Source organism: Cetorhinus maximus, chromosome 18 (genome assembly GCF_964194155.1).
Source record: "Cetorhinus maximus chromosome 18, sCetMax3.hap1.1, whole genome shotgun sequence".
NCBI classification, from domain to species: Eukaryota; Metazoa; Chordata; class Chondrichthyes; order Lamniformes; family Cetorhinidae; genus Cetorhinus; species Cetorhinus maximus.
Genome location: NC_135896.1, coordinates 71,266,849 through 71,288,709, shown reverse-complemented (window position 1 = coordinate 71,288,709; position 21,861 = coordinate 71,266,849). Strand labels below are relative to the sequence as shown.

At 42.2% G+C, this 21,861-nt stretch overlaps 1 protein-coding gene across 13 annotated transcripts in view; it reads right to left on the bottom strand.

The window, feature by feature from the left end:
• Positions 1–21,861, bottom strand: part of numb (NUMB endocytic adaptor protein) — a 255,961-nt gene that overhangs the window by 45,257 nt on the left and 188,843 nt on the right. For 8 of the 13 annotated variants that reach the window (XM_078562884.1, XM_078562881.1, XM_078562880.1 and 5 more), the window contains 2 exons: positions 21,519–21,551; positions 10,092–10,166 (listed from right to left, as the gene is read on the bottom strand). The exons of 1 other annotated variant lie outside the window; for it this stretch is intronic. In XM_078562884.1, coding sequence (XP_078419010.1) covers positions 10,092–10,166; positions 21,519–21,551 — 108 coding nt within the window. Of the gene's footprint in view, positions 1–10,091; positions 10,167–10,627; positions 10,672–21,518; positions 21,552–21,861 lie in introns of those variants that run through there. 4 more of the 13 variants (XM_078562891.1, XM_078562882.1, XM_078562890.1 and 1 more) reach the window with 2 other exon arrangements.

Sequence of the window (21,861 nt, the reverse complement as noted above, 5' to 3'; positions counted from 1 at the left end):
CGCAGGCTTGGAGGGCCGAAGGGCCTGTTCCTGTGCTGTACTTTTCTTTGTTCTTTGTTTGTTCTTTATGACTGTTTCTTTTCAAACATATCCAATGCATTAGTCAAAAATGGCGCTGAGCATTTTTGAGCTCGGTCGATTCATTATCTTTATATAATACCTTGTATCAATTGTCTACATAATAATCACTAACTAAGCCAAACAATTCTCCTCTTCCTCAATATTTAAATCCCAATATTAGATCCTTTTCTAATTGGTGAAAACCAATTCCACAACATTTAACTTTCTTGTATCATTTAATTTTAACAATCAAGGTCCGCCAAAAAGAAATTTTACTTAATTAGCTTTCATTTTTTAAAAAAGCTATCTCCACTAGAAAAAAATTATGATACAACCTCAACAGGCCCCCTAATAGGCCCCTTTATACATACCCAAAAAATGAAGTTGGTACTATGACATATGAAAATTCAGAAAAAATAACACAAAGCTTCTAAAACATCATAAACTTACCATTCCCACCTTGCAGTCTGATTCACCCGCTCCCACACCTGATCCGCACACCCTACTGTGCCTTACAAACACTGCAGACCTTGCGCTCACCCTCCCTGATGCATCACTGCCGAGTTGTAATTCTAAGCTAAACAGCTGCTACCGCTAAATCTCCATCACAGCATGTGCATGAAAAATTTGGCTAAGTCACATCTGCATCACAGTTGTGCGATGAGCTGGATGCAACACAGTTAATCACTCCAAGTATAATTCCCAGGAACCACCACATTGTCCAGTGCTCTGGGCTCCCGCACTCTTCCAAAGCAACTCTAAGCTCTATACATGACGGTCCAATCTCACCTCAAACCAAACTGATTATATCCCATTTCATAGGTCCACCTGAATTTGCTCTCAGTTACATGACATTAATTCACATTAACCTACTGCTGTCACTGAATCCCTTTAAGGGGAACTTCAAATGTCCTGCTGTTTACACATCAATCCTTCTTCCTGCTCCAGCAACACACTTTACATCATTCTCTTCCCTCCTGAGGAGAAATCATTCAAATTCTGCTGTTAAGGTGCAAGTACATCAACTAAATATGTACACAGCTTGCTCAATTGAAAACTAAATGCAACTGTTTAAAAAAGAGACTTGCATTTATATAGCACTTTCTTGGCCACCAGGTGCCTCAAAGCAATTTACAGCCAATGAAGTAATTTAAAAGTGTAGATACTGTTGTAGTGTAGGAAAATGTTGCAGCCAATTTGCACACAGCAAGATCAATAATGGTCAGATAACTGTTTTTGTAATGTTGGCTGAGGGATAAATATTGGCCAAGACATCAGGGATAACAGCCATGCTCTTCAAAGTAGTGCCACATGATCGTTAACATCCACCTGAGAGATCAGACCATGCCTTGGTTTAACAGAGAACATATTTTAGAGCAAACGAAGGAATCAAAGAAGTTTATTAACATCAAGCAAAGCAAGGATTACAACTCATTATTTTAATATTTGAAAATAAATTTATAAGAATAAAATAAAAATAATTAGGAGACAATAGTCTTGATGCTCTGTTTACTATTTACAAATTATATTTTTGTCTACGAGCTACTTCAGAACCCAAGAAATTGCTGTTTTGCATATATCTGGTGAAATTTGCAGATGGTTGTGTACAGTACTGGTCCCATTATTTAAAGAAAGATGTAAATGCATTAGAAGCAGTTTGGAAAATTTTACTAGACTAATACCAGGAATGGGCGGGTTGTCTTACGAGGAATGGTTCGAGAGGTTTGACTTGTATTCACTGGAGTTTAGAAGAGTAGGAGGTGACTTGATTGAAACCTTTAATATTCTGAGGGGTCTTGATGTGGAGAGGATGTTTCCTCTTGTGGGAGAATCTAGAACTAGGGGTCACTGCTTAAAAATAAGGGGTCGCTCATTTAAGACAGAGATAAGGAGATATTTTTTCTCTGAGGGTAGTGAGTCTTTGGAACTCTCTTCCTCAAAAGGCAGCGGAAGCAGGGTCTTTGAATATTTTTAATGCAGAGCTAGATATATTCTTGATTAACAAGGGGGTGAAAAGTTATCAGGGTAGGCAGGAATGTGGGTTTGAGGTTACAATCAGATCAGCCATGATCATATTGAATGGCATAGCAGGCTCAAGGGACCAAGTGGCCTACTTCTCCTAATTCGTATGTTTGCATGTTGCCCATTCAGCATAAACATTGATGGACTAATTAGCATACCTGAAATTTGGAACTCTCTGCCCCTAAAAGGTGGTTGAGGCTGTCAAAAACTGAAATCGATCAATTTTGTTTGGATGAGCTTATTAAGGGTTATGGAACCCAGGTGAGTAGAAGCCGAGATACAGATGAGTCATGATCTAACCGAATGATTGACCAGGTTTGAAGGGCTGAATGATTAATTCCTAGTTCTGTGTTCCAATGCCATGTTCACCTTCTTTCCTGCAAGGCAGCTTTGTCTCAGTGATAGCACTCTTACCTCTGCATCAGAAGGCTATGAATTCAGGTCCCTTGCGATACTCAAGCACACAATCCTGGCTGACACTTCCAGTACAGTACTTAATGAGTGCTGCGTTGTCAGAGATATTAAATTGAGACCTCTTCTGTTCCTTCAGGTGGATATCAAAGGCCCTATGGCACTTTTTCAAAGAGCAGCAGGGGCATCTCCCCAGTGTCTTGATCAATATTTATCCCTCAAACAATATTACAAAAAGAACAGATTATCTGCTCATTATTTCCTTGCCGTTTGGTTGTGGAAGGCACTGTCCCCAGTTCTGAATTCTCTGATTTTCTCCCTAATGAAACAAGTAGTTTTCAGAGATTCTACCAGGGATGTAGCTCCTGAGAATTGAAAAACAGTAGTGCAAAAAATACACATATATCAGCTAGTATGCATGCACAGCAGTTTGGATAAATGCTGCAGTTTTTCCTAAGCTTCCATTTTTCAAAATCCCAGGTAGATCTTGTGAAAATTGCTCTCTTCTGTCCAGGCTGATACTTAACAAGGGACAGACAGAAGGGACATGACTCAGCCAAGCAGTCACTCTTTGGTCCTTTCATCCCTTTGTATAAACAGGGTATTGCCAAGAACATGGAGGAGAAACTGTAAAATTCCATTGAGACTCTGTAGCATGAATAGGACAATGCACACTGCTTTGCTAACACACACTGTGCTAAAGACTGATAATCAAAATTGACACATACTCTGATCTCCTGTTTGAGTGCCTTATGAAATTGTATCAAGTCAACTTCAGAAACTGCTGTTTTGTTTTTCAACACTGGGGGACAGACTGCCAGCTTGCTGCTGGAATTGTCAACAGCGCAACAAAGACTGCAAACTAAGGTTATCAAGCAAAATGGTAATGCCTGAGTGCACACTGATCAATATGCAAAGATATCAAATTTAGCTTATGCTCAGTCACTTTGTAAATAACATTATATATGTCAACATTGATGTCTGGGCAGCTTCCTCTGACTGAAGGAGAATTTGTACTCTTAGAGTCAAATTCAAAGTTTTATAGAGCTACAATATTTATAATCTGTTTTAGTACAGTTCTATTTTAGCAATCGTTTAAAACAGCAAGTCATTTGGCTGCTGCAGGAGAATGAGATTTATAGTTGCATGCTGCCAAAGATAATCCATCACATTACTTCCTGTTCTGAGGTCACATGTCCGTCTTACAGCATTAAGTTATTTATAAAGAATGAACAGAAGAGTGACAGATAAGAGATCATTTCTTTGGGAAATGGACTTTGGGCTCATAGACTTGTCACTAAGATCGAGACCATCCAATCAGCTGCTTCTGCAGGGTCCTCTGCTTCCACAAGCCCACCTGGCAAAACTTCCTCTAATGCTACTCCCTGCCCTAGCCCTGAACTCATCTAGTTTTTACTTTCACTCCTATCTTCTCTTATGCCCTCTCTCATCAAATCTTGTTCATTTCACCCACCTCCTGCTCCCTCAATCCAATTCCCACTAAACTACTGGACACCCAACTTGACCTCCTGGTCCTGATATTAGCTAATATTGTTAATGGTCCTCTTGTCCCTCTGTAAAATCTGCCATCATCGTCCTTCTCTTCCAAAAAACCAACCATCGATCCCAGCATCCTTACAAACTACTGGCCTATCTCCAACCTCCCTTTCTTCTCTGAAGTCGTTAAATGTGTAGCTGCCTCCCAAATCGGTTCCCGTGTTTTCCAGTTCTCCAAGTTGGAATTCCTCTAATCAGGTTTCCGCCTGTCACAGTGTCGAAACAGCTCTTATCAAAGAAATAAATGACATCTGTTATGAGACAGCAGTTTGGTAGAGCTGAATTATTTAAAAATCCCAGAGGGAAACTTTAAACAACAGTCATAGCTTGTATTTTTAAGTGGTATGTTTGAGATTCAGGAATCAGACCATCAGTTCTCGAGAGGTTTTATATTAAACTAAATGAAACATTTTATTAATTTACACAAGTTAAATATATATACATGGCTACAAATTACTAATATCATAACTTTTAACAAATTCCCAAACTAATCTCCATTAAGGCAACAGCAACACATAGATTATTAAACGGACACCAGGCAAAGCATTTTCACCTTTCAAATTCAAAATGAGGTTCCTTTCACTTTGGTTCCTTTGGAGTCAGTTGGAGGGTTACAGCTACTTTGATCTTACATTGTCTCTGCTCTGCAGACACAAAACTGCTGAAGTTATACCTAGCACAACACATTGAATGTAAATTGTCATTGTATCATTAGCCTCTTTGACCTCCACCCCTTCTAACAATAAAACCCCTTTCATAGTACCAATTTTATTAGTTAAAAAAATATTGCTTGGTCTCTGCTAGCTAGGTGCCAGATTTCATTTGCCTTCTTGAATGCTCTATTCAAAAAAAATGCAAATACACTCTACCTCTCACATCTCAAAACTAGTACACATCAAAGCACCCAGGCTTGCTGGCTTTAATCCAATTAAGACACACCTACAGACTATTAAAAAAAAAATTTCCAATATACATTAATATCTTCATGGCAACCTCCTATGTGACTGTGACAAGGTAAACTTTCCTTCCTCGTCTTTCTTGACCTTTCTGCAGCCTTTGACACAGTCGACCACACCATCCTCTCTGACATCTCTCTGCTGTCATCCAGCTGGGTGGGACATGCTTCCATTCTTATCTATCTAATCGCAATTACAGTATTACTTGCAATGGCTTCTCTTCTTGCGCCTGTGCCTTTGGTGTCCCCAAAAGACCTATCATTAACCTCCACTTTCTTTTTATATCTACATGGCGACATCATCCAAAAGCATGGCATTAGTTTTCATATGTATGCCGATAACACCCAGCTCTACTTCACCACCACTTCTCTCAACTCCTCTGCTGTAACTAAATTATAAGACGGGTTATCTGACATCAAGTACTGGATGAGCAGAAATTTCCTCTGATTAAATATTGGGGAGACTGAAGCCATTGTTCCTGATCCCTGCTCCAAAATCCTTTCCCTAGCCACTGACTCTATCCTTCTCTCTGGCAACAGTTTGAGATTAAGCTAGTCTATTCGCAATCTTGGTGTCACATTCGACTCCAAGATGGGGTTGTGGACCCATCACTAAGACCACTTATGTTCACCTTTGAACAGCATCTGATTTCCCCTGTCTCAGTTCATCTGCTGCCGAAACCTTCATTATCTCTACACTTGACTACTCCAATGCACTCCTGGCTGGTCTCCTACATTTGACCCTCTGTAAACTTGAGTTCATCCAAAACTCTGCTGCCTGTATCATACAAAGTATATTCACGTATCACCCTTGTGTTCACTGACCTGCACTGACTTCCAGTCAAGCAACATCTTAATTTTAAAATTCTCATCCTTGTTTTCAAATCCCTCAATGACTTCACCTCTCCCTATCAATAAAATCTTCTCCAGCCCTACAACCCTCGAAATACATGCGCTCTTCTAACTCTGGCAACTTGAGTGTCCCCAATTTTAATCACTTTCAATTGCCTAGGTCCTAAGTGCTGGAATACTTCCCATGCACCTTCCATCTCTTTACCTTGGTTTCCACCTTTTAGACACTCCTTTATACATACCTCTTTGACCAAGCTTTTAGTCATCTGACCTAATTTCACCTTAAGTGGCTCTTTTTATAATGCTCCTGTGTAGCACCTTGGGGCATTTAGCTCATTTTAGTTCAACGACACTAAACCTACTTATGTTTAAGCATTATTTTTAGGAGAGAGAACTTAACACACCAAAGTAGCAATCTGTGCTTCAGGGAAAATTGTACAAACATTTGTGGCAACTTCTTAGTCAGTTGAGTATTATAACCTGTGCAACAAAGTTACAGTTATAGTGTTAGAGAACATAGGGGAAAAGATCTACAGATGTACTGCATATCCAGTGAAGAGGCAGGTAGTATCCAACCATAAAAACAAAAAACTACTGCGGATGCTGGAAATCCTGCTGAAGTTCTGTTGAAGGGTCATGAGGACTCGAAGCGTCAACTCTTCTTCTCTGCCGATGCTGCCAGACCTGCTGAGTTTTTCCAGGTAATTCTGTTTTTGTTTTAGTATCCAACCATCTTCAGCTGCTTTATCAATGACCTTCCCTCCAATATAAGGTCCAAGTGGGAATGGTTGCTGATGATTGCACAATGTTCAGTACCAGTTGCAACCCCTCAGAAGCAGTCCATGCCTGCATGCAGCAAGACCTAGACAACATTCAGCCTTGGGGTATTAACTGGGAAGTGGTATTCTGCCACACAAATGGCAGGCAATGACCATCCCCACCAAGACAGAGTTGAACCATCTCCCATTGGCATTTAATAGCATTACCATCACTGAATTTCCCACCATCAACACCCTAGAGATTAGCATTGACCAGAAACCTAACCGGACCAGCCATATAAATACTGTGGTTACAATAGCAGGTCAGAGGCTGGGAATTCTGCGTCAACTAACTCACCTCTTGGCTCCTCAAAACCTGTCCACCCTCTATAAGGTTTAAGTCAGGGGTGTGATGGAATACCCTCCACTTGCCTGGATGATTGCAGCTCCAATGACACTCAAGGAGTTCAACATCATCCAAGTCAAAGCAGCCTGCTTGATCAGCGCCATATCCAGTCATTCCCTCTACCACTAATGCAGTAGCAGCACTGTATATAAAGTGCAAGATGCACTGCAGCAACTCACTACATCTCCTTAAACAGCACTTTCCAAACTCGTGACTTCCACCGCTTACAAACTACTGGCCTATCTCCAACCTCTCTTTCTTCTCCAAAGTTGTTAAATGTGTTGTTGCCTCCCAAATTGGTTCCTGTATTTTCCAGTTCTCCATGTTGGAATTCCGCCAATCAGGTTTCGCCCTGTCACAGTGCTGAAACAGCTCTTATCAAAAAAATAAATGACATCCTACGTGACTGTGACAAAAGTAAACTTTCCTTCCTCGTTCTTCTCGACCTCTCTGCAGCTTTTGACACAGTTGACCACACCATCTGCTCTAACATCCTTCTGCTGTCATCTAAATAGGTGGGACTGTCCTCACATGCTTCCATTTTTATCCATCTAATTTCAGTTGGAGTATTACTTGCAATGGCTCTTCTTCCTGCTCCTGCAGTACTACCTTTGGTGACCTGGTAGGATCTACTGTTAACCTCCTATTTTTTTTATATCTACATGCTGCCCCCTTGGCGGCATCATCCAAAAGCACAGCTTTAGTTTTCAGATTTTCACTCACCACACCCAGGTCTACCTCACCACCACCTCTCTCAACTCCTTGAGGGCAGTAGACACATGGGAACACCGCCAACTGCAAGCCACACAACATCTTGACTTGAAACCATATCACCATTGCCTCATTGTTGCTGAGTCAAAATCCTGGAACTCCCCAACAGCACTGTGTTGTACTCACACCATATGGACTGCAACTGTTCAAAACGGCAGCTCACCACAACTTTCTCAAGGGCAACAAAGCAGCCTTGCTGGTGCCACACTCAGCCCATGAGTGAAAAAAAAATCCTCAATCAATATCAACAAAATAAATTATCTGTTCATTATCATACCAATGTTAGAGGAAATTTGCTGCGTACAAATTGGCTGCTGAGTTTCCTACTTCACAACAGTTGACTACACTTCAAAAGTACTTGATGGCTTAAAGAGTTTGGGATTTTAAAGAAAGATTCACATCATCTAATAACATAACACTCAATCAATTCTCAACTGACCTGTGAGACTGTCAAATTTGCCAGCATGTTTCATAGAATAATGTTGAACGATATCATACTCTTTGAAAACAGCTATAATCTCTTGACATATCAGGCATAATATACCCCTCATTACGCTCAATAACAAAAACAAAATCATTAGTCCAAGAGCCTTTGAAAACTCAACATTCTGTAGCAATTTTCCTTTTCTCGCTTGTAATCAAGGCGGCTGCCATCTTTGATTTGATAAATATTATGGATGATTATGGGTGATCATTGATCGACAGCTAAAGGAAGTAGGAAGGAAGTCCTGCTGCAGCTTGAGGAGTAAAAATATAGTTTACCTTAGCAGCTGCTTCTGTAATCTGCAAACAACTAAGGGCAAGTGAGGTAAGCTGCTTCTGTAAGGGTTAGCAAAAGTGGGGCAGTAAAGTTTCTTATACTGTACCAACCACCCCATCGACCGCCTCGCCCACTGTGGCAGCTCCCTCGCCACCTCCCTCCCCTGTTGTCATCGCACCCTCAACGCCTCTCCCACACTGTAGCAGTTTCCTCGCCCCCTCTCTCCCTGCTGTAGCTGCTCCCTCACCACCACTCCCACACTGTAGCCGTTCCTTGCCACCTCCCTCCCCCACTGTAGCTGCTCCCTTGCTGCCTCTCTTCCCCCGTTGTAGCCGTTCCCTCGCTATAGTCACTCGCTCACCACTTCTCCCTAGCTGTAGCTGCACCCTCATTGCCTCTCTTTTTTTCTTCACTGTTGCTCACCTGTTGCAGCCGCTTCCTCGCTGTCGCTCACGTGTTGTTGTTGCTCCCTTGCTGTCGCTCTTCTCGTTGTAGCCACTTTCTCGCTGTTGCTCTTCCGGTTGTAGCTACTCCCTTGCTGCTTCTCCCCCATTGTAGCCGCTGCCTTGCTGTCTTTCTTCCCCGGCTGTAGCTGCTCCCTGGTTGCTTCTCTTTCTCCGTTGTATCCGCTCCCTGGTTGCCTCTCTTTCCGTTGTAGCTGCTCCCTCGCTGCCTTTCCCCTACTGTAGTCGCTCCCTCGCTGCCCATCTCCCCGGCTGTAGCTGCTCCCTCACCACCTCTCTCCCACTATATGCTCTCTCTTGCGACCTCTCCCCTGCTGTAGCTGCTCCCTCGCTGCTTCTCCACAGCTGTAGCTGCTCCTTTGTTGCCTCTCCTCCCTGCTGTAACCGTTCCCTCACTGACTCTCCCCCGCTGTAGCCTCTCCCTCAATACTCCTCCCCTGCTGTGGCTGCTCCCTTGCCATCCTCCCGTCCCACTGTAGCCGCTCCCTCACTGCTGCTCCAGTCCTCAGGCTGAGCGCCGCTACTCACTTTCCCACTGTTCGCTGCACCTACAATCACAGACTGTTTCTCTCCTGTGTTTGCTGCTGATAGGCTCAGTGAGCCTATTCGCTGCAAGCACAGGAACGAAATAGCCTGTGATTGGGGGAGCAGCTCCTTACAGAATCTGTCACTTCCACTTACTTGTACTTGTATGCATTTTGAACACTGGTTGAGCCTGATAGAAACCTGTGGTGGCCCACGGGTCGTATGTTGGACTACCCCAGTGTATATAATATTCTCATAATTCACAAAGTAACCCAGAAATGTAATTTTAGCATTCTATTTTTCTCCACTTAAGCTTCTATAGCTCTAAATCAAGGCAACATATTCTCCTGCAATGAGTGCCGGAGGAAAATTAATGATTCTGTGCATGTTAAACAATTTGGAAAATAAACTATGTTGCGATTTCAAAGAGCCACACAAGATAAAAAAAAATGTTGACAATTGCTTCTCGAAATGACAAACCAATGCCAAGGTAAAGGTTGCAAAGATGAGAACTAATCATGGCAGGGAGTAAACAGAATAGTAAACTGACCTTCGTTTTCTCATCCACCACTCGCAGTCCATCTGCTGACACCCACAACACAGCCTTAACTGGCTTCTTTCCAGTCTTAAAAAGGGAAAAAATGCATAGATTTAGTTAAATGGCTTAATGAACCAATGTATCCAAAGGGAAAAATCAGCAGAGCCATAAGCAAGATTAGCTGTGAGGGAGAACAGATTCCATTACCAGATAACCCAGCACACAGAATTTTAATAGAGTAGCTGAACACCATAGCTTCAAGTCACTGAGGGAAGAAAAGGAAACCCACACCATTAAACACACACAGCACTTATCTCACTCCCTATTATTAAACCAGAATAAAAAATAAACTGGAAGCTTGGGTAAACTGCCTCTTAAGGAGTTACACCACTAATATGGCTGGCAGTTTTTCTGCTACTGGGGAAACAATCTGATTTTAAATTCACACAGCTCACACACACAGGTTAATTTAGCTTTAAGGTTGATTCTGCAATTTAAAAGCATTTATTAGGTTTAGCTCAACTACATTAGAAAGGAACATTACTCACCATCTGACAGCAGGTCAGACAAAAAGACTTCTAACCATGGTCACCTGTTAGTTGCAATTGATAAACTCAATTTTCACGACTTCCATTCAAGCCCTGAAAACATTTGGCCTTATACATGTGAGTGTTCTCACAACATCTCTTCAAAGATTAACGCACTCATAGGAACCCCACTCACAGGTACCCTAACCTAATAGTATCAGCCATCCCGAGGAAAAATAGTGCTATCATTGCAGAAAACCTTCCTATTAACATATGGCAACAAAAATAACTTGCAATTACGTAAGCAAGTATGAAATCTAATGAGCTTATGGGCTTCATGAGAGTCCCAAGACTCCAGTTTTACACATCTACAATACACAGCCCATTGTAATGAAGGGTCAGTGCTCAGAGACGAAAGGTGGGGGAGATTATATATGGTGCACTCTCTTTCTGAGTAATGCAATTGCTAAAGTAAGAAATATTTCCATCTTCTTCAAATTGGGGCTTCCCATCATTAGATAATGGATGGGGGAGTATAAATAACCTTTCACTCATGTATGCTAAGAAAGGGGACTATAACAAGCTTTTTAGGAGAAATCATGTTAACCAAAGTACGACTTTACCAAAGAAATTTATCCTTTGCAAAGATTAATTTACTGAAAGCAGAAGCCAGTCAACCCTGGAAACAAAGCCACAACTGCTGCAGACTTGAAAAACTACTCATTCAATTGAGAAAAACTGTTTTCAACTCTGTTTTTCCTGCTTCTGGTGAATCAGTTTTGTATCGACAAATAGTGGTCCCAAGCCTAAGAAACATGCCACTTAACTTAATTCAGGACAATGAAATGAGCATTCATATCACAACTGGTGCTGATCCTTGTGGAATCCTATCCTGGCAAGAATCTCCACTTTGATCAGAGGAGATTTGTAAATAGAATAAGAAGTAGGGAAATACTCAGATTGTACAAAATCTTGAGAAATTCTGACTCTTTTTGTAAAATACAAAACCTAAAGCTCTTTTCCTCAAACAGAAACCCAAGGACACCATATCGAGATGGTCAAATTTTCTTTCCTTGTGTATCAGGATTTATTTTTAAAGAGTGATATACTAAGTCGTCATTTTTTTGGGGTGGTGTGGTAAGAAGATAAAAAGTGGAGTAACTAATTAATTAACACAGAATTCTAAAACCAATTTGATCAAGTACACAAGTAGGTGCTCTGATTCAGTGGCCTTTAGAATTGACATGAGTGAAAAGACACAGTCCTGGCACATGATCTACAATCCTTTTGACTGAGGGAGAGTTACACACCAAAAAGATGGATAACCCTAGTGAAGAGAACACCAATGTACCCTATTATATTTGCATTCCAATATCTAGCAAAGAAAGTAGCTGGGTCTTCTCTAAAATAATAAAGCGAATTGTCTTTCCTTGTGATCAGATACATCCAGGGCAGCCAGTAAATTAAATAAGGGTACATTTACACAATTATCCAAGATTGCAATCCCCTAATAGCATTTAATAAGTTGAGGATGAGTGCGCTAAGGTGGACCTACCTATTCTGCTTATCGTAAGAATTTACCTCCGTGTTCAGAATTTATAGCTTGCTAATATTTTAATCAGCTTAAAGGTTTAAAGTTTACTAGGAGAAACGTTTGTGCTTTTCTGTGCAGATAAAAATGTTGCATACACATTTTATTATTTAGCTTCCCTTTATCAATAGCTATTAAAATAGTGCAAAGGACAGTATCTTGGATACCTGCAATTATGTTGAACTATTAGATGGTAATATTTTCGCCCTATTGACTCTGTCATCACCTTGTAAACAATGAGTCTTAAGATGTAATTTAGCCACTATCATCTACCTAGGGTTATATGTTTATTTGGGGGGGGGGGGGGGGGGTGGTGTTTGCTAGTGTGGTCGGGGAGGATTTAAACTAGAATGGCAGGGGGATGGGTACCTGAGCAGGGAGACAGAGGAGGGGGAAACAAGGATAGAAACAAAAGACAGAAAAGTAAGAAGCAAAAGCGGAAGGCAGAAAAAACAAGGGCAAGAAACAAATGGGGTCAAAGTGCAAAATAAAGCTAAGATGCCTAACGAGGTTAAAAAGACAAGTCTAAAGGCATTATATCTTAATGCACGGAGCATTCGCAATAAGGTAGATGAATTAACAGTGCAAATAGATATAAACGGTTATGATATAGTTGCAATTATGGAGACATGGCTGCAGGGTGACTAAGGATGGGAACTGAACATCCAGTGGTATTCAATATTTCGAAAGGATATACAAATAGGGAAAGAAGGTGGGGTAGCATTGTTAGTAAAGGAGGAAATTAATGCAATCGTGAGGAAGGATATTGGCTCGGAAAATCATGGTGTGGAATCTGTTTGGCTGGAAATAAGAAACACCAAGGGGCAGAAAATGTTGGTGGGGGTTGTCTATAGGCCCCCAAACAGTAATGGAGATGTAAGGGAAGGCATTAAGCAGGAAATTAGAGACGCATGCAATAAGGGTACAACTGTAATCATGGGTGACTTTAATCTACATATAGATTGAGCAAACCAAACTAGCAATAATACTGTGGAGGAGAATTTCCTGGAGTGTGTACATGATGGTTATTTAGACCAATACACTGAGGAAACAACTAGAGAGCAGGCTATCCCAGACTGGGTATTCTGCAATGAGAAAGGATTAATTAACAATCTTTGCTTGAGGAAGAGTGACCATAAAATAATAGAATTGTTCATTAGGGTGGAGAGTGAAGAAGCTGAATCCAAAATTAGGATCCTGAATCTAAATAAATGGAACTATGAGGGTACGAGGCGCGATTTGGCAATGATGGATTGGGGAACCTAACTAAAAGGGTTGACAGTGTATAGGCAATGGTTAATATTGAAGGAACGTATACATGAATTACAACAGTGATTCATTCCTGACTGGCGCAAATATAAAACAGGAAAGGTGGCTCAACCATGGCTTGCAAAATAAATTAGGAATACTATTAGATCCAAAGAGGAGACATATAAAATTGCCAGAAAAAGCAGCAAGCCTGAGGATTGGGAGCAGTTTAGAATTCAGCAGAAGTGGACAAAAAGATTGATCAAGAAGGGGAAAATGGAGTATGTGAGTAAACTTGCAAGGAACATAAAACTGACTGTAAAAACTTCTACAAATGTGTGAAGAGAAAAAGATTAGCAAAGACAAACATAAGTCCCTTACAAATTGTAATGGGGAACAAATAAATGGCAGAAGAATTGAACACATATTTTGGTTCTGTCTTCACAAAAGAGGACACAAATAATTTCCCAGAAATGTTAGGGAGTCAAGGGTCCAGGGAGAGGGAGGAATTGAAGAAAATCAGTATTAGTAAAAAAATGGCACTAGAGAAATTAATGGGGTTAAAGGCTGAAAAATTCCCAGGGCCTGATAATCTACATCCCAGAATACTAAAGGACGTGGTCCTGGAAATATTGGATGCCGTGGTGGTCATCTTCCAAAATTCTATAGATTCTGGAGCAGTTCCTACAGATTGGAGGGTGACAAATGTAACCCCACTATTTAAAAAAGGGAGGGAGAGAAAAAACAGAGAAATACAGATCAGTTAGACAAACATCAGAAGTGGGGAAAATGCTAGAGTCTATTATAAAAGATGTGGTAACAGAACACTTGGAAAGTATTAACAGGATTAGACAAAGTCAGCATGGGTTTATGAAAGGGAAATCATGCTTAACTAATCTACTGGAGTTTTTTGAGGATGTAACTAGTAGAATAGATAAGGGAGAACCAGTGGATGTGGTGTATTTGGATTCCAAGAAGGCTTTTGATAAGGTCCCACATAAAAGGCCAGTGAGAAAAATTAAAGCATTAATTGGGGATAATAGACTGGCATGGATTGAAAATTGGTTGACAGACCGGAAACAGAAAATAGGAATAAATGGGTCTTTTTCTGGGTGGCAGGTGGTAACTAGTGGTGTACCGCAGGGATCAGTGCTTGGGCCCCAGCTATTCACGATATATATAAATGACTTGGATGAGGGAACCAAATGCTATATTTCCAAGTTTCCTGATGACACAAAACTGGGCGGGGTTGTGAGGAGGATGCAAGGAGGCTTCAGGGCAATTTCGAACAAGTTGTGTGTGTGGGCAACACATGGTAGATGCAGTATAACGTGGGTAAATGTGAAGTTATATGCTTTGGTGTGAAAAACAGAAAGGCAGAGTATTACTTAAATGGTGATATATTGGGAAATGTGGATGTACAAAGGGTACATCAGTCAGTCAATGAAAGTAAATAGGCAGGTGCAGCAAACAGCAAGCAATTAGGAAGGCAAATTGTATGCTGGCCTTCATTGCAAGAGGATTTGTGTTCAGAAGTAGGGATGTCTTGCTGCAGTTATACAGGGCCTTGGTGAGACCACACCTGGAGTTCTGCTTGCAGTTTTAGGGTCTCTACCTAAGAAAGGATATATTTGCCATTGAGGGAGTGCAGCGAAGGCTCACTAGGCTGATATGTATGAGGAGAGATTGGTTCAAATGGGCCTGTGTTCACTTGAGTTTGGAAGAATGAGAGGGGATCTGATTGAAACATATAAAATTCTAACAGGGCTAGACAGACTGGATGCAGGGAGAATGTTTCCCCTGGTTGGGGAGTCTAGAACCAGGGGCCACAGTCTCAGGATACGGGGCAGGCCATTTAGGACTGCGATGGGGAAAAATTTCTTCACTCGGAGGGTGGTCAACCTGTGGAATTCTCAACATGTTCCTTCTAGGATGATAGGAAGGAGTAATAAGCCCAGAGAAGCATGGATGACCAAAGATATTCAGGATACAATGAGAAGGAAAAGAGAGGCTTTTAGTAGGTACAAGGGGAGCAAATCAGCGGAGGCATTAGTGGAGTACAGAAAGTGCAGGGTGGAGCTTAAAAAAGCAATTAGGAGAGCAAAGGGGGAATTTGAGAAAGCTCTGGCTGGTAAAAGTAGGGAAAATCCCAAAATATTCTATAAGTATATCAATGGGAAGTGGATAACCAGGGAAAGAGTAGGGCCCATTAGGGAACAAGGGGGCAATCTATGGGTGGAGCCAGAGGACATCGGTAGAGTGTTGAACGAATAATTCACATCCGTCTTCACCCAAGAGAATGAAGATGAAGGTATCGAACTCGGGGAGAGAGATCGTGAGGTTCTTGAGCAAATATGTATAGGTAGTGACAAGGTATTCGAGGTGTTGGCAGGCTTAAAAGTAGACAAATCTCCAGGTCCGGATGATTTATGTCCCAGACTGCTGGGAGGAGATCGCAGGGGCTCTGACCCAAATTTTTAATTCCTCTTTGGCCACGGGGGAGGTGCCAGAGGACTGGAGAACAGCTAATGTGGTTCCGTTATTTAAGAAGGGTTGTAGAGATAAGCCAGGGAACTACAGACCAGTGAGTCTCACGTCAGTGGTAGGGAAACTATTGGAGAAAATTCTGAAGGAGAGAATCTATCTCCACTTGGAAAGGCAAGGTTTGATCAGGGATAGTCAGCATGGCTTTGTCAGAGGGACATGCCTAACAAATTTGATTCAATTTTTTGAGGAGGTGACCAGGTGTGTAGATGAGGGTAGTGCAGTTGATGTAGTTTATATGGATTTCAGCAAAGCCTTTGACAAGGTCCCACATGGGAGACAAATAAAGAAGGCCTAAAGAAGGAATAATTTGATAAGGTGGATTCAGAATTGGCTTAGTTGTTGGAGACAGAGGGTGATGACAGAAGGATGCTTTAGTGACTGGAAGTCAGTGTCCAGTGGCATACCACAGGGATCTGTGCTGGGTCCCCTATTATTCATCACTGATATAAACGACATAGATGACTATGTGGGGGGGTCGGATTAGTAAGTTTGCGGATGACACAAAGATTGGCCGGGTGGTTAACAGTGAGGTTGAGTGTCTTCGCCTACAGGAAGATATAGACGGGATTGTCAAATGGGCAGATAAGTGGCAGATGGAATTTAACCCTGAAAAGTGTGAGGTGATACACTTTGGAAGGAGTAATTTGACAAGGAAGTATTCAATGAACGGCATGACACTAGGAAGTTATGAGGAACAAAGGGGCCTTGTGTGTCTATAGATCTCTGAAGGCGGAGGGGCATGTTACTGGGGTGGTGATAAAGGCATATGGGACACCTGCCTGTATCAATCGAGGCATAGATTACAAAAGTAGGGAGGTCATGTTGGAGTTGTATAGAACCTTGGTGAGGCCACAGCTGGAGTGCTGTGTGCAGTTCTGGTCGCCACATTATAGGAAGGATGTGATTGCACTGGAGGGGGTGTAGAGGAGATTCACCAGGATGTTGCCTGGGATGAAATATTTAAGTTATGAAGAGAGGTTGGATAGACTTGGGTTCTTTTCGTTGGAGCAGAGAAGACTGAGGGGCGACCTGATCGAGGTGTACAAGATTATGAGGGGCATGGACAGGGTGGATAGGGAGCAGCTGTTCCCCTTAGTTGAAGGGTCAGTCACGAGGGGAAATAAGTTCAAGGTGAGGGGCAGGAGGTTTAAGGGGGATATGAGGAAAATCATTTTTACCCAGAGGGTGGTGAGGGTCTGGAATGCACTGCCTGGGAGAGTGGTGGAGGTGGGTTGCCTCACATCCTTTAAAAAGTACCTGGATGAGCACTTAGCACGTCATAACATTCAAGGCTATGGGCCAAGTGCTGGTAAATGGGATTAGGTAGGTAGGTCAGGTGTTTCTCACGTGTTGGTGCAGATTCAATGGGCCGAAGGGCCTCTTCTGCACTGTGATTCTGTGATAATATTGCCCAGCTCTACCTATCTTAGCTCATTTGCTGCCCAAAGCCCCATCCATGCCTTTGTTACCTCAAGACTTGGCTGTTCCAAGGACTCCTGGCTAGCCTCCCACATTCTATCCTCTACAAACTTGAAGTCATCTAAAACATTGCTGCCTGCGTCCTAACTCCCACTAAGTCTCAGTCACCCATGTTCCTTGAACTACATTGGTTCCCAGTTAGGCAGCCCCTTGATTTTAATATCTGCATCTTCGTTTTCATCCCCTCCTCCCTAACTCTAATCTCCTTCAGCCCTACAATCCTCCGAGGTATCTGCATTCCTCCAATTCTGGCCCGTTAAGCATCCCTGATTTTAATCATCATCACTCCATCTCTGACGGCTGTGCTTCGCCAAAAGTCCTAAGCTCTGGAATGCTCTCTCTCTCAGCCTCTCCATCTCTCTTTCTTCCTTTAAGGTGCTCCTTTAACCTAATTCTTTAACCAAGCTTTTGGCCACCTGCCTTAAGTTCACATATGGCCCGGTGACAAATTTTATTTGATAATACTCCTGTCAAGTTCCTTGCTATGTTTTACTATGTTAAAGGTATATACAAATTGTTGTTGAACATCAGGATAAACACTTAAAGGGTAAAAATTACAAGGTTATGGGGGAAATGTGGGAGAACGGAATTAACTGGATAGCTCAACCAAAGAACTATTTAAAAATACATGATCCATACCTAAAAAACACAGCATTATAGAGTGCATGTGAAAGCTTCTACACTTTAATCAGAAAGCCCCCCATTGAGCAAGAAACAAGTTAGCCTTGAAATTATAACTTTTGTGAAGATAATGGACACCATGTGGTCATCAATTCTATTCAATGAATATTTTGTACTTAACAAATTACACATATTGGCTTAATGGATCTGTTAGAATCATATCTCTCAAGACTAAAGTCTTCTTTTACAAAATGGAAGGATTTGATATGATCCGGTCATCTGGATGCTCACCTGGGATTTTTTTTTAAAAAGGTCACAAGTTCACCTTGGAACTATAAACAAGCAGGCTTCTTCCAAGAAATCTCCTGACCTCTATGGTACTTGAGAAGGAGTTGTTTGCTTGTTGAACTGCAAAGCACTTTACTTAATGAAAAGCTGGGAGACAAAAAGGCAGAGAAACATGGCAGAGAGAAAAAAAAACTTAAGTCGTGCACCTGCTTGTTTGGAAGGCAGTCTTGTTGGAGAGCAAGCTGAGGAAAGGCGGCTACCTTGACTGGCTCCCTCTCTCTATCTTGCCTAAATTTGTGTGTGGCTATCAACCTGTAGAGAACCCTCATCTCAGTGTAACCAGTCTGTATTTGGACCTGCAAAGCTGAGACCAGTGGTGAGAATGTCCAGGCATCCACCAGGACTAGCACAAGAGAACTCCAGGTTGACAGCGTCGAGGCCCTGCGGACTTTATCTTTTATTTTATAAAGCCCATCCTCCAAAGCCCATGTATATATGTGCGCGCGCGTGCGCTGGGGAAACTCTGCAGGAAAAGATAGATATACTTCCCGATTACAATTGTGTGTCAGCCAGTACTTGCAACTCGTTAAAAGGAGTTTTGTTTTAAATTAAATTAATCATTGAGCTTTTAAAAAGAAACCTGGTCAACATCTCTTTGTCCTTTTGTCTATGACACCTTTTGGCAATCTCCACCTATCATTGGCCCTCTACCTAACTCTACCTGTCCCACCCCCCCTTAAACCAGCTTATATTTCACCTCTTTTCTATTTTTCCTTAGTTCTGATGAAGTCATTTGGACTCGAAACGTTAACTGTATTCCTCTCCGCAGCTGCTGTTAGACCTGCTGAGTTTTTCCAGGTATTTTTGTTTTTGTTCTTATGCACTGGGGAGTGGGAGAGATGGTTGAGGAAGGAGATTTTAAAAAATTCATTCATGGTATGTGGGCGTCACTGGCTAGGCCAACATTTATTGCCCACCCCTGATTGCCCTTTAGAAGGTGGTGGTGAGCTGCCTTCTTGAACCGCTGCAGTCCATGTGGTGTAGTACACCCACAGTGCCGTTCGGAAGGGAATTCCAGGATTTTGACCCAGCAACAATGAAGGGACGGCGATATATTTCCAAATTAGGATGGTGAGTGACTTGGAGATGAACTTTCATGCGGTGGTATTTCCATCTATCTGCTACCCTTGTCTTTCTAGATGGTGGTGGTTGTGTGTTTGGAAGGTGCTGTCTAAGGAGTCTTGGTGAATTCCTGCAGTGCATCTTGTAGATGATACACACTGCTGCTACTGTGCGTCGGTGGTGGTGGAGGGAGTGAATGTTTGTGAATGCGGTGCCAATCAAGCGAGCTGCTTTGTTCTGGATGGTGTCAAGCTTGAGTGTTGTTGGAGCTGCACTCATCCAAGAAAGTGGGGAGTATTCCATCACACTCCTGATTTGTGCCTTGTTGATGGTGGTCAGGATTTGGGGAGTCAGGAGGTGAGTTACTCATCGCAGAATTCCTAGCCTCTAACCTGTCCTTGCAGCCACAGTATTTATATGGCTGGTCCAGTTCAGTTTCTGGTCAATGGTAACTTCCAGGATGTTGATAGTGGGGATTCAGTGATGGTAATTCCATTGAATGTCAAGGGGCAATGTTTAGATTCTCTCTTGTTGGAGATGGTCACTGCCTAGCACTTGTGTAGCGCGGATGTTACTTGCCGCTTGTCATCCCAAGCCTGGATATTGTCCAGGTCCTGCTGCATTTGGACATGGACTGCTTCTGCATCCGAGTTGTCGCGAATGGTGCTGAACACCGTGCAATCATCGGCGAATGTCCCTGCTGCTGACCTTATGATGGAAGGTGGGTCATTGATGAAGCAGCTGTAGATGGTTGGGCTGAGGACACGACCCTGACAAACTCCTGCGACGTCATGGAGCTGAGATGACTGACCTCCAACAACCGCAACCACCTTCCTTTGTGCTAGGTATGATTCCAACCAGTGCAGAGTTTTCTCCCTGATTCCCACTGACTCCAGTTTTGCTAGGGGTCCTCGATGCCACACTCTTTGTCAAATGCTGCCTTGATGTCAACTCACCTCAGGAGTTCAGCTCTTTTGCCCATGTTCGAACCAAGGCTGTAATGAGGTCAAGAGCTGAGTGGTCCTGGCGAAAACCAAACTGGGTGTCAGTGAGCAGGTTATTGCTAAGCAAGTGCCACTTGATAGCACTGTTAGTGACCCTTTCACTGGCCAACCTGGTCATCCACCCCTCATCCTGCCTTCATTAAAACTGACGCGGTTGGGGAACCTCAGAGTTCATACTGCAGTCAGGTTCTTTTTTTTGCAATTTGACCTCAGACACAGCCCCAACCCAACCATTTTTGGGAGTCAATATTCAACCCCAAGTGATACACCATGGACCATCCACATGTAAAGTTTGTACAGCTCCTCCGGGCAATGCAATGCTGGCTCTGTAATAGACTCATAGTAAACTCCGCCTTCAAGATTTCAGGCCACCTTTTTGTGTATATCAGTAAAGAATCTTGATGAAAATGGTGTCCTAGCAAGTACCCAAGCACTTTGAGAAATTCAAGTTAATCTGTCATTCATTATCATTTCAGCGATGTTGTGCAAATCTCTATAGTTGCAACACATCATACTACATTCAAGGATGAAGCCACGATGCAGATTTTTAAAACAAATGAAGGATGAAGTAAGGGATTACTAAGGTTTTAGATTCCTTTGTCAGTTTTAATCAACACATTTTAATACATCACTCTTAAAAGTTCATAGGCAAGAACTGCCAAAGTGTGGTCCCTTCTATATTTTTTAAGGAATCGAGTTATTATTTCTTGAGCCTGGGGCAAATCCCTCTCCTCCCCAAACATTAATACATGCATGTTTCAAAAACAGTTACAATAGCAAAAAAATACTTGATAATCACATCACACAAACCAACTTGCAGCAAACGATTCTGGGCCAGTGAAAAAAAACTGCAAACCATTCTTCTCACTCAAAAGTTCAGCTTATAACTGAACACATACAGTTTTATGAAATCTTAGCCAATAAATTGAACATTGAAAGTTGCCATTTAATATATAAATGTAGTGGTGTAACCCCTTAATGTATCAACAGAAGTCTAGGCATTCAAACTTACTTTTCCAAACAGGGCTTTGAAGAACTTCCTTTCCTGGAGTGACAGGGAGAACAAGTCAGGAGACTATTACTGCAGGAAGCTACAATTACAGCAAAAGTTTCAAACCAAAGCACGAGAACTAGTCCGGAAAGGTTCTCCGAAAGGATGTAAAGAAACATACGTGAAGATCACCCATAATAATGCAGTGCATTACATGGACTTAAAGTAAGCTACAAGCCACCAGTGTGAATCAGGAGTGGACAGAGATAGTCCGGATGCCTGCCACATGCAGAGACACTAGTTACATTCGATCTCAGCTGAGTGCTCAAGAACATTTCCAAGCTCAGTTCAAGTTGGCAGCAGC